The 23319-nt window shown below is 20.7% G+C and overlaps 13 protein-coding genes across 13 annotated transcripts; 2 read left to right on the top strand and 11 right to left on the bottom strand.

The window, feature by feature from the left end:
• Positions 1-214: 214 nt before the first annotated feature.
• On the bottom strand, positions 215-1874 carry DDB_G0267564 (hypothetical protein; the record flags this gene model as incomplete). The annotated part of the gene is made up of 2 exons (XM_642039.1): positions 215-1421; positions 1519-1874. The coding sequence occupies 2 exons, from the start codon at positions 1872-1874 to the stop codon at positions 215-217; spliced, it is 1563 nt and encodes a 520-aa protein (XP_647131.1).
• A 495-nt stretch (positions 1875-2369) lies between these two features.
• On the bottom strand, positions 2370-4582 carry DDB_G0267562 (hypothetical protein; the record flags this gene model as incomplete). Its single annotated transcript, XM_642038.1, has 4 exons — positions 2370-3693; positions 3816-4122; positions 4385-4415; positions 4541-4582. 4 exons carry the CDS (start codon positions 4580-4582, stop codon positions 2370-2372), a joined length of 1704 nt encoding a protein of 567 aa, XP_647130.1.
• A 250-nt stretch (positions 4583-4832) lies between these two features.
• sodA (superoxide dismutase) lies at positions 4833-5604 on the bottom strand (the record flags this gene model as incomplete). Its single annotated transcript, XM_642037.1, has 3 exons — positions 4833-4861; positions 4983-5294; positions 5484-5604. 3 exons carry the CDS (start codon positions 5602-5604, stop codon positions 4833-4835), a joined length of 462 nt encoding a protein of 153 aa, XP_647129.1.
• A 651-nt stretch (positions 5605-6255) lies between these two features.
• Positions 6256-7328, bottom strand: uprt (uracil phosphoribosyltransferase; the record flags this gene model as incomplete). Its single annotated transcript, XM_642036.1, has 3 exons — positions 6256-6558; positions 6767-7096; positions 7311-7328. 3 exons carry the CDS (start codon positions 7326-7328, stop codon positions 6256-6258), a joined length of 651 nt encoding a protein of 216 aa, XP_647128.1.
• A 332-nt stretch (positions 7329-7660) lies between these two features.
• On the bottom strand, positions 7661-11085 carry DDB_G0268280 (hypothetical protein; the record flags this gene model as incomplete). Its single annotated transcript, XM_642035.1, has 2 exons — positions 7661-10973; positions 11051-11085. 2 exons carry the CDS (start codon positions 11083-11085, stop codon positions 7661-7663), a joined length of 3348 nt encoding a protein of 1115 aa, XP_647127.1.
• A 47-nt stretch (positions 11086-11132) lies between these two features.
• On the bottom strand, positions 11133-12234 carry DDB_G0267558 (hypothetical protein; the record flags this gene model as incomplete). The annotated part of the gene is made up of 3 exons (XM_642034.1): positions 11133-11312; positions 11349-11759; positions 11815-12234. 3 exons carry the CDS (start codon positions 12232-12234, stop codon positions 11133-11135), a joined length of 1011 nt encoding a protein of 336 aa, XP_647126.1.
• Positions 12235-13086: 852 nt separating this feature from the next.
• On the top strand, positions 13087-16566 carry DDB_G0267556 (SNF2-related domain-containing protein; the record flags this gene model as incomplete). The annotated part of the gene is made up of 1 exon (XM_642033.1): positions 13087-16566. The coding sequence occupies one exon, from the start codon at positions 13087-13089 to the stop codon at positions 16564-16566; it is 3480 nt and encodes a 1159-aa protein (XP_647125.1).
• A 215-nt stretch (positions 16567-16781) lies between these two features.
• Positions 16782-17838, bottom strand: DDB_G0267554 (hypothetical protein; the record flags this gene model as incomplete). The annotated part of the gene is made up of 2 exons (XM_642032.1): positions 16782-17333; positions 17425-17838. 2 exons carry the CDS (start codon positions 17836-17838, stop codon positions 16782-16784), a joined length of 966 nt encoding a protein of 321 aa, XP_647124.1.
• A 276-nt stretch (positions 17839-18114) lies between these two features.
• On the top strand, positions 18115-18866 carry DDB_G0267552 (hypothetical protein; the record flags this gene model as incomplete). Its single annotated transcript, XM_642031.1, has 2 exons — positions 18115-18219; positions 18672-18866. 2 exons carry the CDS (start codon positions 18115-18117, stop codon positions 18864-18866), a joined length of 300 nt encoding a protein of 99 aa, XP_647123.1.
• Positions 18867-19113: 247 nt separating this feature from the next.
• On the bottom strand, positions 19114-20517 carry DDB_G0267550 (hypothetical protein; the record flags this gene model as incomplete). Its single annotated transcript, XM_642030.1, has 1 exon — positions 19114-20517. The coding sequence occupies one exon, from the start codon at positions 20515-20517 to the stop codon at positions 19114-19116; it is 1404 nt and encodes a 467-aa protein (XP_647122.1).
• A 383-nt stretch (positions 20518-20900) lies between these two features.
• DDB_G0268278 (hypothetical protein) lies at positions 20901-21599 on the bottom strand (the record flags this gene model as incomplete). Its single annotated transcript, XM_642029.1, has 2 exons — positions 20901-21449; positions 21543-21599. The coding sequence occupies 2 exons, from the start codon at positions 21597-21599 to the stop codon at positions 20901-20903; spliced, it is 606 nt and encodes a 201-aa protein (XP_647121.1).
• A 946-nt stretch (positions 21600-22545) lies between these two features.
• DDB_G0268276 (hypothetical protein) lies at positions 22546-22677 on the bottom strand (the record flags this gene model as incomplete). The annotated part of the gene is made up of 1 exon (XM_642028.1): positions 22546-22677. One exon carries the CDS (start codon positions 22675-22677, stop codon positions 22546-22548), a length of 132 nt encoding a protein of 43 aa, XP_647120.1.
• Positions 22678-22815: 138 nt separating this feature from the next.
• On the bottom strand, positions 22816-23022 carry DDB_G0268274 (hypothetical protein; the record flags this gene model as incomplete). The annotated part of the gene is made up of 2 exons (XM_642027.1): positions 22816-22823; positions 22881-23022. 2 exons carry the CDS (start codon positions 23020-23022, stop codon positions 22816-22818), a joined length of 150 nt encoding a protein of 49 aa, XP_647119.1.
• Between the last annotated feature and the right edge of the window lie 297 nt (positions 23023-23319).

Raw genomic sequence — 23319 nt, 5'->3', positions numbered from 1 at the left:
TTAAACATGAGTATTTTTTATTTTTTTTCATTTTTATTTTTTTTTTATTTATATCTGTTTGTTGAAGTTATTTCAATTTTTTTTTTTTTTTTTTTTATTTTCAAATTTTTACAAAAAAAAAAAAAAAAAAAAAAAAAAACACTGTTTTTTTAAAATGACCATTACTTTTGAAAATAAAAAATTAAAGTAATAATTTTTTTTTATTATTTTTTGCTTAAAAGCCATTAAAATCATATGCTTGATTAGCACTACCACCAGTTTCACAATAAAATAATTTATGATGACTTGTATAAAATCCTGGACAACCAATCATTGAATAACTTAAAGTAAAAGCAGTTGTTAAATCAACATTTAAATTACCATTTTCATCAATTAATGAAGTATCAAACTTCCATTTCCAAGAAGTTGAGGTTTGTAAAGTACTAGTCGATAATGGTGGTGGTTGAGCAACTTCACAATTACCACTATAAGCAGATTGATACCAATCACCAAAATTTAAATAACCCCAAGTATAAACATCAAATGGTAATTGTTGATGATACATCCAAGAACTTTCCATTGTTACAGGATTTGACATTTCATTAACACCATAATCAGTGATGGTATTAGTTTCACTTGATGAACTTGACCAAGTCTCTTGGAATGATGCGCCACCACCACCACCATCTGGATTAACATCAAAACTAACACCAATTGACATTTCAGTGGAAACCTCATTTGTGATTGTATGAGTTTGGTCAACAGTTTGTGGTGAACTTGCTTCAAGGTTGAATGAATCGCCATCTGGTGTTTGACCATCACTAAATGATAATGTATTGGTAATACCGAATGATGTTGTAAAGCTGCCAATGGCAACTTTTGGATTATTAATACCCAATTGACCACCTGGTAACAAATAACCATCTTGGTAAACAACTGCATAAATTAAATTATTTGGTATATCTTTATAGAGATAAATATGATTTGTAAGTGATAAACTATAAGTTTGTTGAGCAACTTTAGAAGCAACAGCTGGATAAATAGCCCCTTGAAATGATACTGGATATGTGTTTTCAAAGTAAGCAAATGGTAATGTATCATTATTTGGTGGAACTAATGATGGAGTTGGACCACTAACTTCTCCAACAAGTTGTAATAATAATGAATTTGTCATTGATTTATAATCACTATCAAAATCACCAACAATAGTTTCCACAGTTTTATTTGTTGAAAAAACAGATTTTAATTTTTCATCATATCCAACTGATACAACTTTAGTTTCTTCCATATTATTATCACCATTCATCCAATTGAATACACTATGATATTTTAATGAATTCATACTCTTTGGAATATATCCTAAAATAATATGTTCACCTTTTAATATACAAACATTTTTAACTAAATTACAAAATTCTTTTTTATCATTTTCATTAACATTTCTAGAATAATTTTTAAAAAAAAAAAAAAAAAAAAAAAAAATATATTAAAAAATTAATAATTAATTTGATTTTATTTTATATATATTATTTAACATACAAAAAAATTATTGGTTGTCTTTTTTCAATATATTTTTTTAATAATGATAAATTATTAATTAAGTTATTACTTCCAATTAAAATAAAATCATTTTCAAATTCTTGGATTTCTGGATTATCATTTTCATCAAAAACTTTGACAATATGACCATTTTCTTCAATGTGATTAATTATTGATTGATATTTTTCATTTGTTTGATTATCTTGATTTAGATGATCTTTTGAATATGATTTGAAAATTAATGTTTTTTCTTTTTTAAATTCCAATTCATTTTTAATTTGAATAGAAATTGAATAAATTCCAATAAAAAATAGTGTAAATATAAAAAATGTAAGAAATAATTTATTGTTGTACATTTTTTTTTTTTTTTTAATAAAATAATGGTTTTTTTTTTTATTTTGTAAATAAAGAAAATTTTCTTAAAATACTTTTTTTTTTTTTAATAATTTAATTTTTCTTTTTTTTTTTTTTTTTATATTTTAGAGAATTAGTGTTTATCCATTTTTTTTTTTTTTCTTGGTTATCAATTTTTATTTTATTTTTAAAATTTTTTTTTTTTTTTTTTGGTTTGAAAAAATGGGAAATTATGATTATAATAAAAGAATTTTTTTAATTGGTTAAATTTCAAAATAAAAATAGCCAATTAATGTTTATCTTTACAAAATGTTTAAAAAAAAAAAACCAATAAAAAAATATCTAAAAAACTATCAAAATAGATTTTTTCAAACACTTTTTAATAAAAAAAAAAAAAAAAAAAAAGTTCATAGAAAAAAAAATGATTTTTATATATTTTTATTATTTATTTATTTATTTATTATATATATATAGATATATATAGAGATATATAATTTTTACTTAAATGCATTAAAATCAAATGTTTGAAAATTTGAAAATGTTGAATGACAATAAAATAATTTATGATGATGATCATAAAAACCAGGACATGAAACAAGACAATAAGATAAATCTAAAGTTAGATCAATGTTTACAATTAATTGATTATTTGATTTATCGATTAAAGAGTTATCTAATCTCCATTTCCAAGAGGTTGAAGTTTGTAAAGTACTAGTTGATAATGGTGGTGGTTGAGCAACATGACCATTTGTAGTGAAAGCACTTTTATACCATTCACCAAAATTATTAAAACCCAAATAATAAACATCGAATGGCATTTGTTGATGATATACCCAAGCACTTTCCATTGTTACAGGATTTGACTTTTCTTCAATTCCATAATCAGAAATAGTTTGAGTTTCACTTGAACTTGATGACCAACTTTCACCAAATGATACACCACCACCTGGACCTTCTGGATTAACATCTAAATTAATACCAATTGAAATATCAGTTGTAACTTCATTTGTAACTGTATGAGTTTGATCGATTGTATGTGGTGAAGTAGCTTCTAGGTTAAATAAATTACTATTTAATGGAGATGATGATGATGATGGTGATGATTGCTCACCACCAATTGTTGGTTTATTTGAAGTACCAAATGAAGTAATGAAACTACCAATTGCCTTTGAGGGATCGTTAACACCTAAATGAGTATCTGGTAAAATAAAACTATTTTGATAAATGATTGAATAGATACAATTATTTGGTTCATCTTTATAGAGATAAATATGATTTGTAACTGAGTAACTAAATGTTTGTTGAGTGACTTTTGATGTTAAACTTGGATTAATATAAGCAATGAATGAATTTGCAAATGTACTTTCAAAATATTTAAATGGAATTGATGAATTTGTTGGTGGTATTAATGATGATGATGGACTATTATTTTCATTAAGATTAACATAACCATTATCATCATTATTGCTTTCATCTTTATTAACCATTAATTTTGATAATAATAAATTTGTAATTGGTTTAAATTGATTATTAAAATTATGATTTTCATTTGTTTCAATATTTTCATTTTCACCAAATTCAATTGTACTATTAATAATTGTTGCTACATAACTTCTGCTACTACTACCACTACCAATATCACTACTTTGGGAATCAATATTGCTATTTGTTTCATTAATCCAATTAAATACTTTATGATATTCTAAACCATTCTTAGTAGTTGGAATGTATGCTAATATATTATGATGATCATTATCCATAGTACAAACATTATTTACCATTTCACAAAATTCCTTTTTATTCTCATTATTGTTAACATCTCTATTGAAATTAGATTATAAAAAAAAAATAAAAAAAAGAGAAATTTATTAATATATTATAAATTATTATTATTATTATTATTATTATTATTATTATTATTATTATTTAAATTTAATACATACAAAAATATTAATGGAATTTTATTAATAATATGATCTTTTAATAGTGGTAAATTTGATAATAATTTATCACTTCCAATTGTAGCATAGTGAATATCATTTGATGGTGATGATGGTAATGAAGAATATGGGTGAAGTTGTTCAATAATATGACCTTTGGATTCAATGTGATTTATTATTGATGTATATCTTTCATTATTACTAATATGATCATTAATATATGATTTAAAAACAACTGATGGTGATCTTGATGATGTTGACGAAGATGATGATGATGATTCTACAGGTCTGATAAATAAATTAACTGATACTATTAAAATAGTTAATGAAATAAATGAAATATATTTGTACATTTTCAATAAACTAATAACTTTTTTGTATTATTAATGATTATAAATTATTATTTTGTAGCCATTTATACTTTTTTTTTTTTTTCCTATCTTTTTTTTTATTAAATTCTTCATATTATTAATTTTTTACTTTTTTTTATTTTTTATTATTTTATTATTTGAAACTAATAAAACAAAAACCTGTAACTTAATTTGAGATTTGTAAAATAAAAAAAAACATACTTCTATTTTTATAACCTTCTTTTTGTGAATTCTAAAAATAAATAAAAAAAACTGATAGTTTGATAATAATAAAAAAAAAAAACTGATAGTTCGGTAATAATAAAAAAAAAAAACCTAATCTGATTTCTCTTTGTTTTGTTTGTTTTGTTTGTTTACAAATGATTTATTTGAAAATAAATAATTTTCAAGATTTCTCATTTCTCACTTCTTTTTTTTTTTTTTTTTTTTTTTTTTTTTTTTTTTCTTCAAAGCATTCATACCTTGAGAAGAGGAAATGAAGAAGTGAGAAGAGGTAAAAAAGATAAATAGAAGGAGGAAGTGAGAAGAGGGAAAGGTTGAAAATAAAAAAATAAAAATAAAGTAGAAGAAAAAAAAAAATTAAAAAATAATAATAATAAAAAGGGGGTGCTTCTTTTATATTTAACAGGGTTTTATTTTAGTTTGAAATTTATTGAGAGACACCAATGACACCACAACCTATAATTTTTTTATTCATATAAAAAAAAATATATATATAAATATTAGTATAAATCAGTTACTTTTTGTTTTAAAGAAAATAAAAAAAAAAAAAAAAAAAAAAAAAAATTTTAATACGTACCAAGACGAGCACCAGCAGCACCAGTAGTTAAGGAATCTGGTTTACCACCTTTACCTAAATCATCTTGATCAGCATGGACAACCATAGTTCTACCAACGATTGTGTGTTCACCAAAGAGGGAGATAATTTTATCACTGATGGTACCTTTGGTATTTGACTCACCATCGGCAACAATGTTACCTAAATCACCAACATGACGATCTTCATCTGATGGAGCACCATGATTTTTACCAAATGGGTTAAAATGTGGACCAGCACTAACACAACCATTGGTTGTATCACCAAAAGCATGAACGTGGAAACCGTGTTCACCTATATAAGAATAATAATAACAATAAATTAAAAAATTTGTTAATAATTTATTCAAACCTTTTTTTTTTTTTTTTTTTTTTTTTTTTTTTTATTTATTTTTATTTATTTATTTATTTATTTTATTTTATTTTTTTATTTTTATTCTTTTATTTTTATTTTTAAATCTTTACGTAAAAAAAATGTAATTACCTTTTTCTAAACCAGTGATATCATAATTAACAGTGACTGGTGAGTCTTTATTTTCTTGAGTGAATTTAACAACACCGTTAACTTTTTCACCTTTAATTACACAAACTGCAGTTTTGGACATTTTATTATTTATTTGTTGTTGTTCAGAGTTATTGAAAAATAAAAAATAAATTGAAATAATGAAAAAAAAAATTAAAAAAAAATAATTTTTGTTCATTATGTTCACACCCACTCTTTTTGGAATTTTAAAAAAAATTAAAAAAAAAAAAAAAAATTTAAATTAATTAAAATTTTATTTTATTTTATTTTATTTTTTATTTTTTATTTTTTTTTTTTTTCAAGTAAAGATATTTTTTTGAAACACATACCTATTAGATTTAAATAAAACACATTCTAGAATATTTGGAATATTTATTTAGTAATATTTGGATTTTTTTTGGATTTTTTTTGATTTTTTTCAAATTTCTTTTGAAATTGAATCTATTAAGAAACAAAGGAAAACCTTTAAAAATAAAAATAAAAATAAAAACAAAAATAAAAATGAAAATAAGACAAAACAAGACAAAACTCCAAAAAAATAATAAAAATAAAAAAAATAAAATAAAAATAAAATAATCAAAATTTAATAATCCTTATTATTATTCATTTTTGTTAGTGTGTGTGTTACTTTTTTTTATTTGAGTACGCTGGAAACCAAATTAATTAATTTAATGCTTTGAGTTAAAATAGGAATTACTATCAGCAAGTTAAAAAATAAGATTAAAAATTTTAATTAATCTTCAGTACCAAAATAAAGATTTCCAAAATCACCTAAACCTGGAATAATGTATTTCTTTTCATTTAAATGTGAATCAATTTCTCCAGTGACAACCTTTACTCTTGGATATTTATCAGTGAAAACTTTAATACCTTCTGGTGATGCAACTAAATTAATAAATACAATATTCTCTTCTTTTACACCTCTTTCTAATAAAACTTCAACAGCTTGAGTTACTGTACCACCAGTTGCCAACATTGGATCTAATAATAATACTTGTCTATTTGCAATATCGTGTGGTAATTTTGCATATAATAACTATAATAATTTGAAAATAAATATTGTATTATTATTATTATTATTATTATTATTATTATTATTATTATTATTATTATTATTATTATTATTATTATTATTATTATTATTATTATTATTATTATTATTATTATTATTATTATTATTATTATTATTATTATTATTATAATTGATGATTAAATAATAATGATATCATGTGATAGATACATACTTTTGGTAAAGCAGTTTCTTCATCTCTTTGAATTAAAATTTTACCAATTTTAATATGTTTACAAACTGCACGTAAACCAGCTTCCATTGATTCACCAGCTCTTACGATACTGACACCACAGATTTTACTTGCAAAAGTAACACCTTGATATTCACAACCAGTTGGTGTAGTTATGGTAGTTTCATGGAATGGTAAACAATATAAACCTTCTTCAATTAAAAGACGAATGATTCTATCTGAATAGAAAATGAAATCTTCTCTTTTAGTTTCACGATTTCTAATGATTGTAAATAATCCTTTTAATTGATGATTTGATTTTAAAACTACTACCTAAAATTTATTGATTATTATTATAATTATTATGATTATTATTATTATTTTTTTTAGGTTTTAAAAAAAAAAAAAAAAAAAAAAAAAAAAAAGTATTTTTATTTTAATTATTATTATTATTTTAAGAAAAAAAAAAATTAAAAAAAAATTAATTAATCATAATTTTATTTTTTTTTGTTGGTTTAAACTTAAAAATGATCAGTCGATAATTTACGTTTTCTGGATATGACATTTTTATGTGATTATGAAAAAAAATTAAAAAATAAAAAAATAAAAAATAAAAAAAAAAAAAAAATAAAAATAATTTTAAAAATAAAAAAAAAAAAAAAAAAAAAAAAAAAAAAAAAAAAGGAAATTTCGATTCAATTGTTTCTTTGAGGTAAACGAGATATTTTTTTTATTTTTTTTTATTTTTAAATTTATTTTTGTTTTTTTTAAAATAAAAAAAAAAAAAAAAAAAGGTAGTTTCGTGCAATGAAAGAATGAGAAAGAGGGGGAGGGTTTGTTTTTTGTTATTTTAAATTTTTATTTAACCTTTATTGTTTAATTTTTTTTTATTATTTTTTAATATTTTTGGTTATAATAATTTACATTAGGATCACAATCAATGAAATTCTCTAAATCATCATATGGATCATTTGATTTAATACCTAAAAGTCTTTGACGTCTAATTTCAGCATTAATATAATTATTTGCACTTTTTAATAAATTTCCAAAAACTTTATCTTTTCTTTTTTTCTTATTTTTCAAGATTTTACTATTATTATTATTATTATTTTTTAACTTCTTTTGAACTCTTTTAACAACAATATCTTTTTGAAGTGGTTTAAAAACTATAAATGGTTTAATATTTCTTTTAAGTAATTTTTCTTCTTCTTCTTTCTCTTTTTTAATAAATGATTCATTATATTGTATTAAAGCAATTGATCGAGTAGTTTCAATTATAGTTGGATCTAATAAAATTAAATAAAGAAAACAAAATAAAAATATAGATTGTCTAAAATAATGTAGTGATTCAGATTGACTATTATTATTATTAACACTATCTAATAATTGTTTAACAATGTAAAATGTTTGACATAAAGCATGAACCAAATCATCATTATCTCTATCACCAATCGATGGTATTGATGTAGGAGTGAAAATCATTGACCTGTATTCAGATAGATTCTCTTTAATTATTTCAAAATGTTGATTATAAAAATCATTAAAATTTCCAATTCCCTTATCACCACTGAACCTTTTATTTACCAATTTCATTAATATTGGTGAATAATCATTTACAAAAATCCAATTTAATAATAATCCAAATTGCGATAATAATAAATCTAAATACTTTTCAATAAAATCAAAATTCATACCACCTAAATAAATGATTTTACTTAATTTTATAATTTGAGTAAACATTAATTCACTTTTAATTTCTCTTGGTAAAAATGTTTCAATAAATTTTGAAATTGGTTTAATTAAATGTTGTGATAATTTAATATTATTATTATTATCATTATCATTATTATTATTATTATTATTATTATTATTATTATTATTATTATTATTATTATTATTATTATTATTATTATTATTATTATTATTATTATTATTATTATTATTATTATTATTATTATTATTATTACCACCACCAGATTCAATTAATAAAAGATTATTATAATTTTCAAATTCAGTTATTATTTGTGAATTAAATAATAAATCAATTGAAAGTAAAAGTAATTTTTCATTAATTGGATGTAATTCATCAGTTGGTTTACATGATTTGATAATTGAAATTATTGAAAATGTTTCTAAAATTAAATTTCTATCATTAATAATTAAAGATTTCTCATTAAATACTTTAATAAAATTATCAATCATTTGAGAGAAATCCATAGCTGATCTATCAACATCTGCACAGGATCTAATTATTAATGATATGATTTTAATATAATGTAAATTTAAATTTGTTAATTCTTTTCTCTTTAAATTTGATATTGTTATTGGTGTTTTTGTTTTTGTTTTTGTTTTTGTTTTTGTTTTTGTTTTTGTTTTTGTTTTTGTTGTTGATGGTGTTGTTGGTGATGGTGTTGTTGGAGTAACTGTCACTGGTTTTGGTTCTGTTTTTGGTTCAGTTATATTATAATAATTTAAAATTCTATTATTAAAATAATTAGTTAATATACAAATGAATGTTTGAGAATTTGAATGATCGATAAATTCATTAATTGAATTTGAATTTGGAATGATACCAATTAATTCAACTAATGGATTATTATTTGGCTCCATTGATGATAAAAACTTTTCAATTAAATTTAAAATGATCTTTTGTGTTACAATTGGGTTACTATAATTTTCATATGAATTCTTTTCATTGAAATTGAAATTTGCAAATATTGATTTAATTAATTTATGATTTGATTTCAATAATTCATTATGACGAGTACTAGTAAAATTAAATTTCATTATATTTTTATAATTAAATTCTGAATCTTTATCATCTGATATTAAATGATATAAACAAATTAAATTATTAAATAATTCAATAATTTCATTTTCAATTTTAATTTTTGTTTCTATCTCTGTTGTTGTAGTTGTTAATTCTGTAGTTGTTGATGTTTTTGTCATAAATTCTTTTTTATTAATTATCAATGAATCAAAATTTAATAATAATGATTCTAAAGAGAATGATAAAATTGATAAACTTGGTATAGTTGATATATTTTCTAAAGGTTTTTCTTTTTCTTTATATAAATTGTACGAATTAATAAATCGATTTATAATTTCAATAATTGTTGATAAATTTGGTGATATTAAATTTAAATCTAATTTATATCTTCTTTTATTATCATCTTGTGATAATAATTTTTTACAATTAAATATTTCACAAAGACTTGTATAACAAAATAATAAATCAATAGAATTATTAAAATCTTTAATTAAATTTGAATTAATTAAATAATTATAAAATGGTAATAATATTGAATGAATAACTTTTTCAATAATATTATTATCTTTTGTTTTTGTTGTTTTTGTTTTTGTTGTTTTTGTTGTTGTTTTTGTTATTATTGCAGTTGAATTTGAATTTGTATCATTCTCATTTAATAATTCAGTGATTTTATTTGTTAATGATTCTAAATTTGAAATTTCTCTAATAATTGAGTCTGATAATGATTTATTATTATTATTGTTATTATTTTTATCAGTTGAAATCATATTTAAAATGATTAAAAGATATTGAATTGGTTCAGTTGATAAATCAATTGATTTAATTATTCTTTTAAAATCAAATCTAAGATCTAAATTATTTAATTTATTATATCTTTCTAATGGTGTATCTTTTTCTGTTACTTTAACTGAATCCATAACTAAACAATCATTTAATTTTGTTTTAATTGGATTTAATAATAAATCATAAACTTTTAATTTTGCTAATTTATTATTTTCATTATTATTATTATTTTCATTATTATTATTTGCTTGTTGTATTTGTCGTTGTTTAGTTAAAATTAAATGAAATCTTTTTAAAATGAATTCAGAATGAAATGAAGGTTTTAAAACTGATATTTGAATTATTCTATCAATTTGTGATAAAATTTTATTTTGATTTGATTCTGATAGAATTATATTACTAAAATCTGTAAATTTATTAATTGTATCAAATTGTGCTACTAATTCTAAATAAAATAAAGAACCAATACCAAAATACTTTGTATTTGATATTAAATTATTTATTAAAGTTTGATCTACTCTATTAAATATTGAATCTATAATTAAAAAATTCTTTACAATTAATGATAAAATTTTAATATTTTCTTCTTCAAAAAATCCAAATTCATTATTATTCTTTTCTGGCATTTCAATTTGTTTTGTTAATAATTTTTGAATCCTATTATTTTTAATAATAAATAATAAATAATAAATGTTAATATGTATATATATATATTAAAATTTAATTATTTATACATACATTTGATTAACTGTGCTTGCAATTCTATCATTTAATTGATTAATAATTGTTTTATCATTATTAAAATTTAAAATATATTTATTGGAAACAATTTAAATGATCATGATAATTAATTAATGAATCATTTAAAATATGAATTAAACTCTTTGAAAAGAGATTATGAATGATTGAATCATTATTAGAATCAAAGAAAATATCAAAATAACTTTTAATTGCAAATACTATCCAACCATAACAATCTATTAGTTCTTTATAAATCTAATAATAAAAATTTATTTTAAAATTAATATATACACTATTAATATTACTATTATTATTACTATTTATACATACTATATGAAAAATATTTTTAAATAATTCAGTGAAATAATTATTTAATTCATTTTGATCATAACCAGTTTCAGTTTGAAATTCTTGATCGAAATAAATATGATTTTTATTGATTTTATCATTTCTTTTTCTATCTTTATGAATTATTAAATTATCGTATAGACTGATAGTATTGAATAATAATTCCATGAATTTCTCTTTAAATAATTTATCATCTTGATCAACTTGTTTGAGACATATTCTCCTTAAAAAAACCATTTCAATGCCATATGATGCATATATCATATTTACTATTGTGCTATTTATATGTATATTATCATTTTCATCAGTTGTTAAATAAAATTCTTTTATATATTTTGATAAAAAATAAATAGCCTATAAAAATTAGAATTAGTATAATTAAATATATAAATATATGTATTATACTTACAGATTCTTTAAAGGATGGATATTTAATTAAATTGAATAATATATAGAAATCAATGAAAGTTACTGATGTTAATGAATTGAAATATGAAATGATTTCTTTAGTTTCATTTTGATGATATGGTATATGTTCATTTGATATTCTTGATAATAGTAAATAAATATTCATATGTGTATTTGGTAAAAGTGTTTTTGTAAATTTAATCAAATTAACTACGATTCCCTCTTGTTTGATTGAAGTCTTTAGTTTTTCTTTTCTCCATATTTTAAAAATTAAATTTAATTTCTCTGTAACCTCCATTTCATCTTCAAAATTATCAACTTCTAATACTCCATTACGATTGAGGGTTCTAATAATAGGGATTACTTTACCCATTACTTTATCCTTTACTTCATCTATTACTTTATCCATTACTTCATCCATTACTTCCCCAAAAAAAAAATAAAATAAAATAAACAAAAAAAAAAAAAAAGATAGAGAGAACTTCCAAAAAAAATGAATAAAAAAAAAAAAAAAGACGAACAAAAAAAAAAAAAAACAAAAAGTTTGAATCAAAAAAAAAAAAAAAAAAAAAAAAATTTTTGAAGAAGAAAAAAAAAAAAGATCACCAAAGGAAATTTATCGATAGTTTTTTTCTTTTTTTTTTTCTTATTTTATTTTTTTTATTTTATTTTTTTTATTTTTTATTTTTTATTTTTATTTTTTATTTTTTTTTATTCAATTAAAAAAATAGTTCTTACTTATTTGGATTATTGCCAAAAATAAATAAATTCAAAATGATATAAAAAAATCTGAGAGATTAGATTTTTATTTATTTTTTATTTTTTACTTTTTGAGATTGTTTTTTTTAAAAATATTTTTTAAAAAAAAAGGGCGGTAAAACGAGTTAATTTTTTTTTCGGTTTTTTTTTTTTTTTTATATTTTTATTTTTTTTTTTTTTTTTTTTCATTTCAGGAATATTTGCCTCCAAACTTTTTACTTTTTCCCCTCATTCAATTATTCTTTTTAAAAACACCATTTATTTTTTTTCCAATTTTAACTTTTTAATAATTATATTATTATTTAATTTAATATTAAATTTTTATATATTCTTATATTTTTTAATACATTATTATTATTTTTTTTTTTTTTTTTTTAATTTTCAAATTTCCAATAAATAGTTCCAAAAAAAAAAAAAAAAAAAAAAAAAAAAAAAAAAAATTAAAAGTAGGGGTCATAAAAAAAAAAACATATTATATATTAAAAAAATAAAAAGAGAACCAAAAAAAAAAAAAATGAATGAAGAAGTAGATGCATCACAAACCAAGAGAAGAAGATTTTCAATGGTTGATGTAAATTATGTCTCTGAATCAGAGAATTCCGATAATTACGAGTCAGATGCTTCAGATTATTCAAGTGACAATAATTCAGATTATTCAGATAGTGAAAAAAGAAGAAAAAAGAGAGTAGTAAACAACAACAATAATAATACAAAAAAAACAACAACAGTAACAAATACAAAACAATCATCAACCCAATCTTTAAAATCAAATAATAAAAAATCATCTACATCTTCAAATAATAAAAAATCATCACCAATTAAAAAGAAAAAACAAAGTAAAAAAGTTGAAGAGGATGAAGAGGATGAAGATGAGGAAGATGAAGAAGATGATGAAGATGAATTTAACTTACCAAATGTTTCAGTTGAACAAAGAAAAAAAAAACAAAAACAACAAGAACAAGAAAGTAGTAAACTATTGGAAGAAACAGAGAAATTATTAAAACAACCATCAGTTATACCTTGGACATCTAAAAATGTATTAAATAATGGTACATCTAAAGATGATAAAAAAAATGTTGATACAAAATTATTATTCTCATTCTCATCAAGACAACCCAATGGTAATGGTACTAATGGTACTAATGGTATCACCTCTCCACCATCACAAAGATTAGCATCAATTAAAAAACCATTTGGTGGTGAAATTAAAAATGATTATTTTTCAAAGTTTTTATATACAGGTCCTTCAACAGTTACAAGTGTTTCATCTTCTTTATCTTCAAAACCAACACAACAACCACCAACAAAACCAACAACAACAACAACAACAGACACTACTACCACTGCAACACCAAAATCACCAAAATCTCCTTCAATAAAATCATTACCAACAACAACTACTACAACAACAACAACAACACCAACAACACCAAAAATAGATTCATCAACATCAACACCATCAATTGAAGATGGCGAAGATGATCTTTGTGGTATTGAAATAGAAGAGTTTAAGGATAAAAAGAAAAAAGTAGAAAATGATAAAATTACAAAGGATATTTTAGGTCAAGTTGATAAATTACTCAAGAAAGAAACCAAGAAAGTCGATGATAGTGACACTGAAGATGACGAAGAAGAAGAGGAAGAAGAAGTTTTATTTGTAAACAAAAAGAGAAAATCGAATCCATTAGATGGTAGTAGTACACCAACTAAACCAAAATCAAAACCAAAACCAAAGAAAATTATAATTGAAGATGATAGTGAAACTGAAGATGAAAAATCTCAAATAATTGAAATTGATGATGAAAAAGAAGAAGAAAAACAAGTTGAACAAGTTGAACAAGTTGAACAAGTTGAACAAGTTGAACAAGAAGAAGGAGAAGAAGAAGAAGAAGAAGAAATTGAATCAGAACCAACTATTGAAAGATTAATTTATGCATGTGAATGTTTTTCAAAGAGAATGCTTGAAATTTTATCAAATGCAGAAGATTCAACAATAAATACTACTACCACTGCCGCTACAACTTCAACAACAACTACAACAACAATAATAAATAATAAAAAAGATAAAAAAAATAATAATAATGGTCCAACATTTAGTCATAAATTAGTAGCACAACCAAAAATTATAAATAAGGTAATGAGAAATTATCAATTAATTGGATTAAATTGGATGGCAGTATTATATAAAGAGAAAATTAATGGTATATTAGCGGATGAAATGGGTTTAGGTAAAACGGTTCAAACCATATCATTATTAGCACATATAAAAGAGGCATATAATGATAATGGACCTCATTTAGTGGTGGTACCAGCAACGATTTTAGCAAATTGGGAGAGAGAATTTCAAACATGGTGTCCATCATTATCAATCGTTAGATACTATGGTAACCTTAGGGAGAGAGAAGAACTTAGATATGAATTAAAGAAAAAGAGACCTGGTAAAGATTTCAATGTGATCTTAACAACCTATAATCTTTTATTTGCAAATAATGATAGAGGTTTCCTAAAGAGATTTGATTATAGTTTTTTAATATTGGATGAAGCTCAAAATATAAAGAATTCAGATTCAAAACGTTATAAGAATATATTCAAAATCGGAGCACATCATAGACTACTATTGACAGGTACACCATTACAAAATAATCTCTATGAACTTTGGTCATTATTAAATTTCTTAATGCCACATATCTTTGGTTCAGTAAAGAAGGATAATTATCTATTGAACCAATTGTTGGAATATAATGGTGATGATTGTGATAGTGCTATCACTAGAATGAAGAAAATCCTATCACCATTCATTTTACGTCGTTTAAAATCAACAGTCTCTAAAGAATTAAAACCAAAGATTGAACATGTTGAAATTTGTAAATTACCAAAATTTCAAGATGAAACCTATAAAAATATAATTGAACGTTCAAAATCTCAATGGAAATTAAGAAATGAATTACTTTTAAAAAAAGAAAAAGAAGAAAAAGAAAAAGAAAAACAATCATTAATTAATAGTAGTAATAGCAGTATTAAAAAGAAAAGAAAAACTTCAAGTATTTATAAAAATAATAAAATAGAAAAGGATGAAATTATTGAAATTGATGATGGTGGTGATGATGATGGTTTAATTGATTTAACAAAAACAAATGATGAAAAAGATATGGAATTATCAATTAAGTTAAAATCAAATGGCTCAGGTCAATTTGTATTAAATAATATCTTAATGCAATTGAGAAAAGCTGCAAATCATCCATTACTTTGTAAGAATATCTTTTATAATGATAATCAAATTCAAGATATTGTTAATCATTTAGCAACCAAAGATAAGGATTGGTCCGATTATAGGAATGATATACCATCATTGAAAGAGTTATTCGATACTTACTCTGATTATGATGTATTTAAAACAGTTTGTGAACATGAAGATCTAGGTGATAAATATTGGATACCAGATGAACAATTCATTGAAACCTCTACCAAATGTTTAAAATTAAAAGAAATTCTTGCAAAAGAGATTGGCGTTAATAAATCAAAGGTATTAATTTTCTCACAAATGACAAGAGTTTTGGATATATTAGAGGATGTATTGGATATTTTTGGTTATAATTTCACTCGTTTAGATGGTTCAACACCAGTTAATGAACGTCAATCTATCATTGACCATTTCTCATCAAAAGAAACTATACCCGTGTTTTTACTCTCAACAAATTCTGGTGGTTTAGGTATTAATTTAACATGTGCCAATGTTGTCATCTTTTATGACCTCTCATTTAATCCTCAAGTTGATCGTCAAGCAGAAGATCGTGCTCATCGTCTTGGTCAAGAAAGAGAGGTTATCATCTATAAACTCTTGGCTGAAAATACTGTTGATATCAATATTCATGAATCTGCAAATCAAAAAAAGAAATTAAATGATAATGTTTTGGAAGAAGGTACTTTTAATAATGCTGAAACTAAATTACAATCTAAAAATATTTTAAAAATTTTAGATTCAATTTTTAAATAATTTAAATGTTTAAAAAAAAAAAAATCAATTATTATTATTATTATTATTTTAAAATATACAAATATATTATTTTTATTTATTTATTTATATATATTTTTTTTTTTTAATCAAGTTTAAAAAAAAAAAAAAAAAAAAAAAAAAATGAAAAACTAAAAATAAACTAAAAACTAAAAATAAACTAAAAAAATAAAGTAAAAATAAATGATTCTAATTTTTTATTCTTTATCGTTGTTATTTTTTAAAATTTCAAATTTCTTTTCTAAACTTTCAATCCTATTAAAAATTGAATCAAACCTTTTTTCCATTAATTCAATAATTCTATTTTCACTTTCAATTATTGAATGTTTAATATTAACTTCAATTTCTTTTTGTAATTGAATTTGTTGTTGTTGAATTACTTGTTGTTGTTGTTGTTGTTGTTGTTGTTGTTGTTGTTGTTGTTGTTGTTGTTGTTGTTGTTGTTGTTGTTGTTGTTGTAATGGTTTAGAAGGTGGCGATTGTTTTAAAAAAAAAGGAGGTGGGTGCTGTGGTGGAATTACATTTGAATTTAAATTTTCACCACTTGGTACTTTTAACATTGACATTAATGACATTAAACTATTCATATCATTATTACTTTTTAAATTATTATTATTATTATTATTAGGATTATTAGGATTTATTAAAGGTGGTGGTACATTTATATTTTTAATTATAGGTGGTCCTATTCTACAATCTATTATAATCTTTGAAATTATTGTAGTAGTTTTATTCAATAATGATAAAAACTAATTAAATAAATAAATAAAAAAATAAAAAATTATAATTTAATTAATTAATTTTTTAATATTATTATATTTTTTGATTATTATTTATTACCTTAATTAATAGAATTGAAGTTGGTGGAATATTACCTGGATCGAATTCGGAAGCATATAAAGTATTATTATCTTGTTCATCTAATAGATAAGATTTTTGAGTACCAATATAATCTAAAGGATCATTTATTGAAAATTCTTGAACTCTACTTTGTGATTCAATATAAATACTATTAATTTTCATTAGATTTGTATTTGATAATGTAATTTTTATTGATAATGATCCAACAACTGTATGTTCACGATTAATATCGTTTGATTCTTCTTCCTCCTCTTTTGGTTTGGTTAAAGTAATTGGATCATTTGGTATAGTTAATGAATCTTGGTCATTAATAAATAATACTATATAATCACAAATATTTTTATTTTCATTTATTTTCCAATTACATATTACATCTTCTTTTTTTAATTTCATAGTGTGTGTTTTTTTCTAAATAAAAAAAAAAGTAATAATTTTAAAAAATTAAATAATGAAAATAATGGTAATTGAGATTAAACAGAAAAACAACAAAAAGGGATTGTGTGTTTTGAATTATTTCATTTTCATATTTTTATTTTTTTTTTATTTTTCATTTTTTTTTTTTTATTTTTCATTTTTTTTTTTTTTTTTTTTTTATAAATTTTTTTTTTATTGGATATATTTCTTTTCTTTTTTTTTTACGCAGATACCACACACAACATTATATATAAAATGTCATTCTTTAGAAATTTAACACAAAAAATCAGTCAATCATTAAAATCACCAGCACCAGCAGTTAGATTTTCAGCACCACCAAGCAATGCTTTTAATGTTAGAGTATGTTGGAGTAATTTCATTTTGGAGATTTAATCTTTAATTATCATACGAATACAATTTCACATATATTTATAGTTTTAGCACAGAGAAATATAATAATAAAATTTAAATAATTAAACACAGGAATACACAAATATAGTAATATTTAATATGATATTATTATATTTCATATTATATTAAACTTTGTAAATTGTTTAATACATGCATACATACATATTCACCATACACACACATATTAAACATAGATAGCGAAAACTCATAATAATAATAATAATAATAATAATAATAATAATAATAATAATAATAATAATAATAATAATAATAATAATAATAATAATAATAATAATAATAATAATAATAATAATAATAATAATAATAATATACTATTAAAAACTATTATTAATAATATAAAATTATACTAAAACTCTATACATATATTTATATTTATATAGCCAGTTGAACCAGCAGAAGAAATGATTAATAAAGTTAGACCAGTTGAAATTGAAGGTTCAAGTGTTGGTTGTGATGGTGGTAATGGTCCATTAGGACATCCAATGGTTTATATTAATCTTGATGGTAAAGAACCTCAACCATGTGGTTATTGTGGTCTTAGATTCGTCCAAAAACATGGTCACCACCACCATTAAATAATATATATACATACATAATATTTATAATTAATCAAAAATGAAAAAAAAGATAGAAGAAAGAAAAAAAGTTTTAAAGAACAATAAAGTATCGATAATTATTCCTAATACAAAAAAAAAAAAAAAAAAAAAAAAAAAAAATACTTTTTAAAAAAGTAATAAATAAATAAAAAAACCCACCCAATTGTAAAAAAAAAAATAAAAAAAAATTAATAAGACTTAATATATATATTTTAAAATTTTTATTTTATTTTATTTCATTTATTTGTTTGTGTATTTGTTTGCTTGTTTGTTTGTTTAAACATTGACCATATTTTGAAAATTTATTAAAGACACAAGTTTTACCAAATGAACATTCTTGAGAATGGAAGCAAACAATTGGATTTGAATCTAATTTCAAAGGAATACATCTTTTAGTATTTTTATTATCGCTAATGATATGAGTGGATTTATCACAATAATTACATTTATCAGTTGTACCATTATTTGTGAAACCAGGTGCACATACACAATGACCTATTATTGTACTAATTGCTTTTGATTGTTTTTTATCACTATTAAAAGTAATTAAAGTTTTATAGTTTGATTTATAGTTATTTAGTGTTGAAATTCTAATTATTTTATCATTGGTTGATAAATAAATGAAATTTTTAAAATATTTAAAAGAGAATACAGAATTTGATTTATAAATTAATTTTGGAACTGGGATTCTATTTCTTTTTTTAACTGATAAATCTACATTGAAAATACCTTTACCATTTGAATAAAATAATTGTTCATCAATTTCAGAATATTCAAAATGACCAATACCATTTACTTCATCTGAATAAAGTATTGGTAAATTTTTAACCAAAGTTTCTCCACCAGCTTGAATATTTGATAAATTTCCAATATGAATTGATTTATGATAAGTTTCTTGTAATTTATATTTAACATATAAAATATAAATTAATTGATTACTTTTATTACTTTTATTATTTTTATTATTTTTAATTGATTGTTTTTCACCTAATTTTATAGCAGCACAACCACCATTTAAATCATTTCCAAAAAATAATCTTTCTTTTGATTCAAATGATTTTGGATCACCGAAATCAGATTTATAAACACCACCACCGTAAACACAACTATATTGAATGGTTTCCTCTTCATTGAATACAAATTTTTCACCAGAGAAACCAAATGAACTGTAGGTATTATTTATAGTTAATAATTTTGGTAGGTAAAAAGTATCTTTCTCTAAACCATTACTATGTAAAGTAACACCAGTTTTAACGGTTGCAATTACCATACTTTTTGATTTTGGTATATAATTAATTAACCCTTTAATTTTATTATTACCCATTGGGTATAGTGTTGCAAGACTAATGACATCCTTTTTTGGATCTCTCACACCAGTTATTGGAATACTAACAATTCTTTGTTCAATTTCTTCATCATCATATTTAATTGTAAATAATACTCTTTGATTTTCTTTATCAATCTCTAAATTATTTTTATAATGAAAATAATCAACATTTCCAATTCCATCAACAATTGAACTTTTGATTTTACATTGTGTAAATGGTGAATTACCACAATCTGAATCAATTTTACAAGAATTTATTAAAATTATAAAAAATAAATTTAATAAAATTAAAATTTTAAACATTATTATTATTTTAATTAATTATTTATATAAATATAAATATATATAATTAAGTAAATAAATAATTAATTTGAAAAAAAAAAAAAAAAAAATGGAATTAATAAATCTGTATCAAATTTATTTGAATGTATGAAATTTTTGTAGAATTAGAAAATGTTGTGGTGAATAATAAAAAAAAGTGGGTGTGTTATACAATTACACAAATGTATTTTATTATTTTAATATTACAAATTAAATTAATATATTTTTTATTTATTTTTAATTTTTTTAATTTTTAATTATTATTATTATTAATTTTTTTTTTTTTTTTTTTTTTGTGTTAAATATATATATATATATTAAAATATATTATTATTAATTTTTTTTTTAAAAAAATATTAATTAAATTATATTAATATAATTAAAATTGAAATTATTATAAAAGTTAGTAAAGTTATTGGTGGTGAATTTAATTTATTAGAATTTGAAGTTGGTTTTCTGCCACAGAAATAACGTAAACCAGCACCGTTTCTAGTGGTACATACTGAATCTGAAGGACAACCAAAACAACTTCCAACTTTTGTAAGAACTGTATTCTTTTCACCTTTAATATAAACTGGTTGACCAACAGTGTTACAACCACAACAATCATAATCAATTGGAACACAATATTCAACATAATGAATTCTTGAAATGTTATCTCTGTATGATGCCATTGGGCATTTCTTTTCAACATTATCTATACAACTTGAATAATGAAATATATTACCATCACTATCTATCCATCCTTGTAATGTTGCATTATAATATTTATCATCTTGACTTAATTGTGAAATTTCAAAACTATATTTTACTGTTAAATTTTGAGTTGGTGTTGATGTTGGTTGTGTTGTTGTTGTTGTTGGTGCTGGTGTTGTTGTATCATCTGCTTTTACTACTATATCTTTAAAATTTATCTTTTTTTTATTTTTTTTTTAATTCTGGTTAATATTATTTTTGGGTAGATTAAAAAAAAAAAAAAAAAAAAAAAAAAATTTTTTTATACCTACAATTGAAAATACTATTAAAAAAATAATTAAAAAACTAGGTTTATTTATTTTGATCATTTTTATATTTCTTTAATTAATAATAATTTATATTTTTATTTTATTTTTATTTTTTATTTTTTAAAAAAAAAATATTTATATATAAAGATGGTTTTTTTTTTTTTCTATTTATTTAATATTTGTATTAATATTTTAAAAACTATTTAAGAACTATTATTAATTTTTTAATCACAATAGAATAATAATGCACATTAAAAAAATAAAAAAAAAAAAAATTAAATATTAAAATAATAGAAAAAAATAATAAAAAAAAAAAAAAAAAAAAAAAAAAAATTAAATATATATAGGGTGTGTGCACACAATATTTTGAAAGTGTGTGTGTTAAACCCACACCAAAACTGAGTGGGTATTTTTTATTAAAACCATTTATATATCAAAATCTAAAATTAGATTCAAAAAAAAAAATAAAAAAAAAAAAAAAAATTAAAAATAAAAAAATAAAAAAAACAAAACAAAAAAAATTTTCCTGTTATTTCTGATGAAAGGGTAAATATTTTAATTATTATATTTTAAATCGCGAATTGTTTTTTTTTTATTTTTTTTTTTTTTTTTTATTTTATTACATAGATATTTAATCTTTAAATTAATTATACAATTATTTTTTACAATTATAACTTCATCTTTTACAATTTCTCTGTTTATAATATTGGTACTAAATCTTTGTTAATATTGCATTTAATTATTATTATTATTATTATTATTATTATTATTATTATTATTATTATTATTATTATTATTATTATTAACTATTATTATTATTATTATTATTATTATTATTATTATTATTATTATTATTATTATTATTATTATTATTATTATTATTATTATTATTATTATTATTATTATTATTATTATTATTATTATTAACTATTATTATTATTATTATTATTATTAATAATTAATTTTTTTTTTTTTTTTTTTTTTTTTTTTATGGGGATAATTTATTTTAATTATCAGTGACTGGTTCAACTACTTGTTGATCATCATCATCATCAATGAACTCATCATCCATTGCACTTTCATCATCACCATGAACTTGGAATTGGAAACCACCTGTTTCAATTCTACTTTTAAACATTTCTATAAAAGGTAATCAATTTTTTTTTTTTTTTTTTTAAAAATTAAAATATTAATAACCTCTTTTTTTAATTTTTATTTTTATTTTTATTTTTAATAAGATTGTATAGTTTCAGTTTTATTTAAACAACATCTTTTACTATATCTCTATTTAAAATTTTAAAAATAAAAAAAAAAGGGTTAATAAATAAAGTAAGTACTTACGTAACATTGCTTTATTAATATGATCAGTTTGAGTAATTTCTCTAACTGGAGTTGAATCTTCAACAGCTTCTACATCACCTGGTTGTAATTCTTCAACTTTAGTTGGTTTTGGTTCGTTTTGTTCGAATGTTTCGTTTGACATTATGTTTTTTTTTATATGTGTGTGGGGGTAAAACAATCAAAAAAAAAAAAAAAAAATTTAAAAAAAAAAAAATTAAAAAAAAAAAAAATAAAAATAAAAAAAAATGAAAAAATAAAAATAAAAATAAAAAAAACCTAATGCCAACATTTTCAAAGAATTAAAGACCATCAAAACCCACAACATTTTAAATTATTACTTCACCTTTTTAAATTTAAATTTATCACAACAATTAAGAATTACAATTTTTTTAAAAAAAAATATTCAAACTTTAAAGGATAATTTAAAAAAAATTAATTT

This window comes from Dictyostelium discoideum, assembly GCF_000004695.1.
Source record: "Dictyostelium discoideum AX4 chromosome 1 chromosome, whole genome shotgun sequence".
Classification (NCBI taxonomy): Eukaryota; Evosea; class Eumycetozoa; order Dictyosteliales; family Dictyosteliaceae; genus Dictyostelium; species Dictyostelium discoideum.
This window is presented reverse-complemented; position numbering and strand designations above follow the sequence as displayed.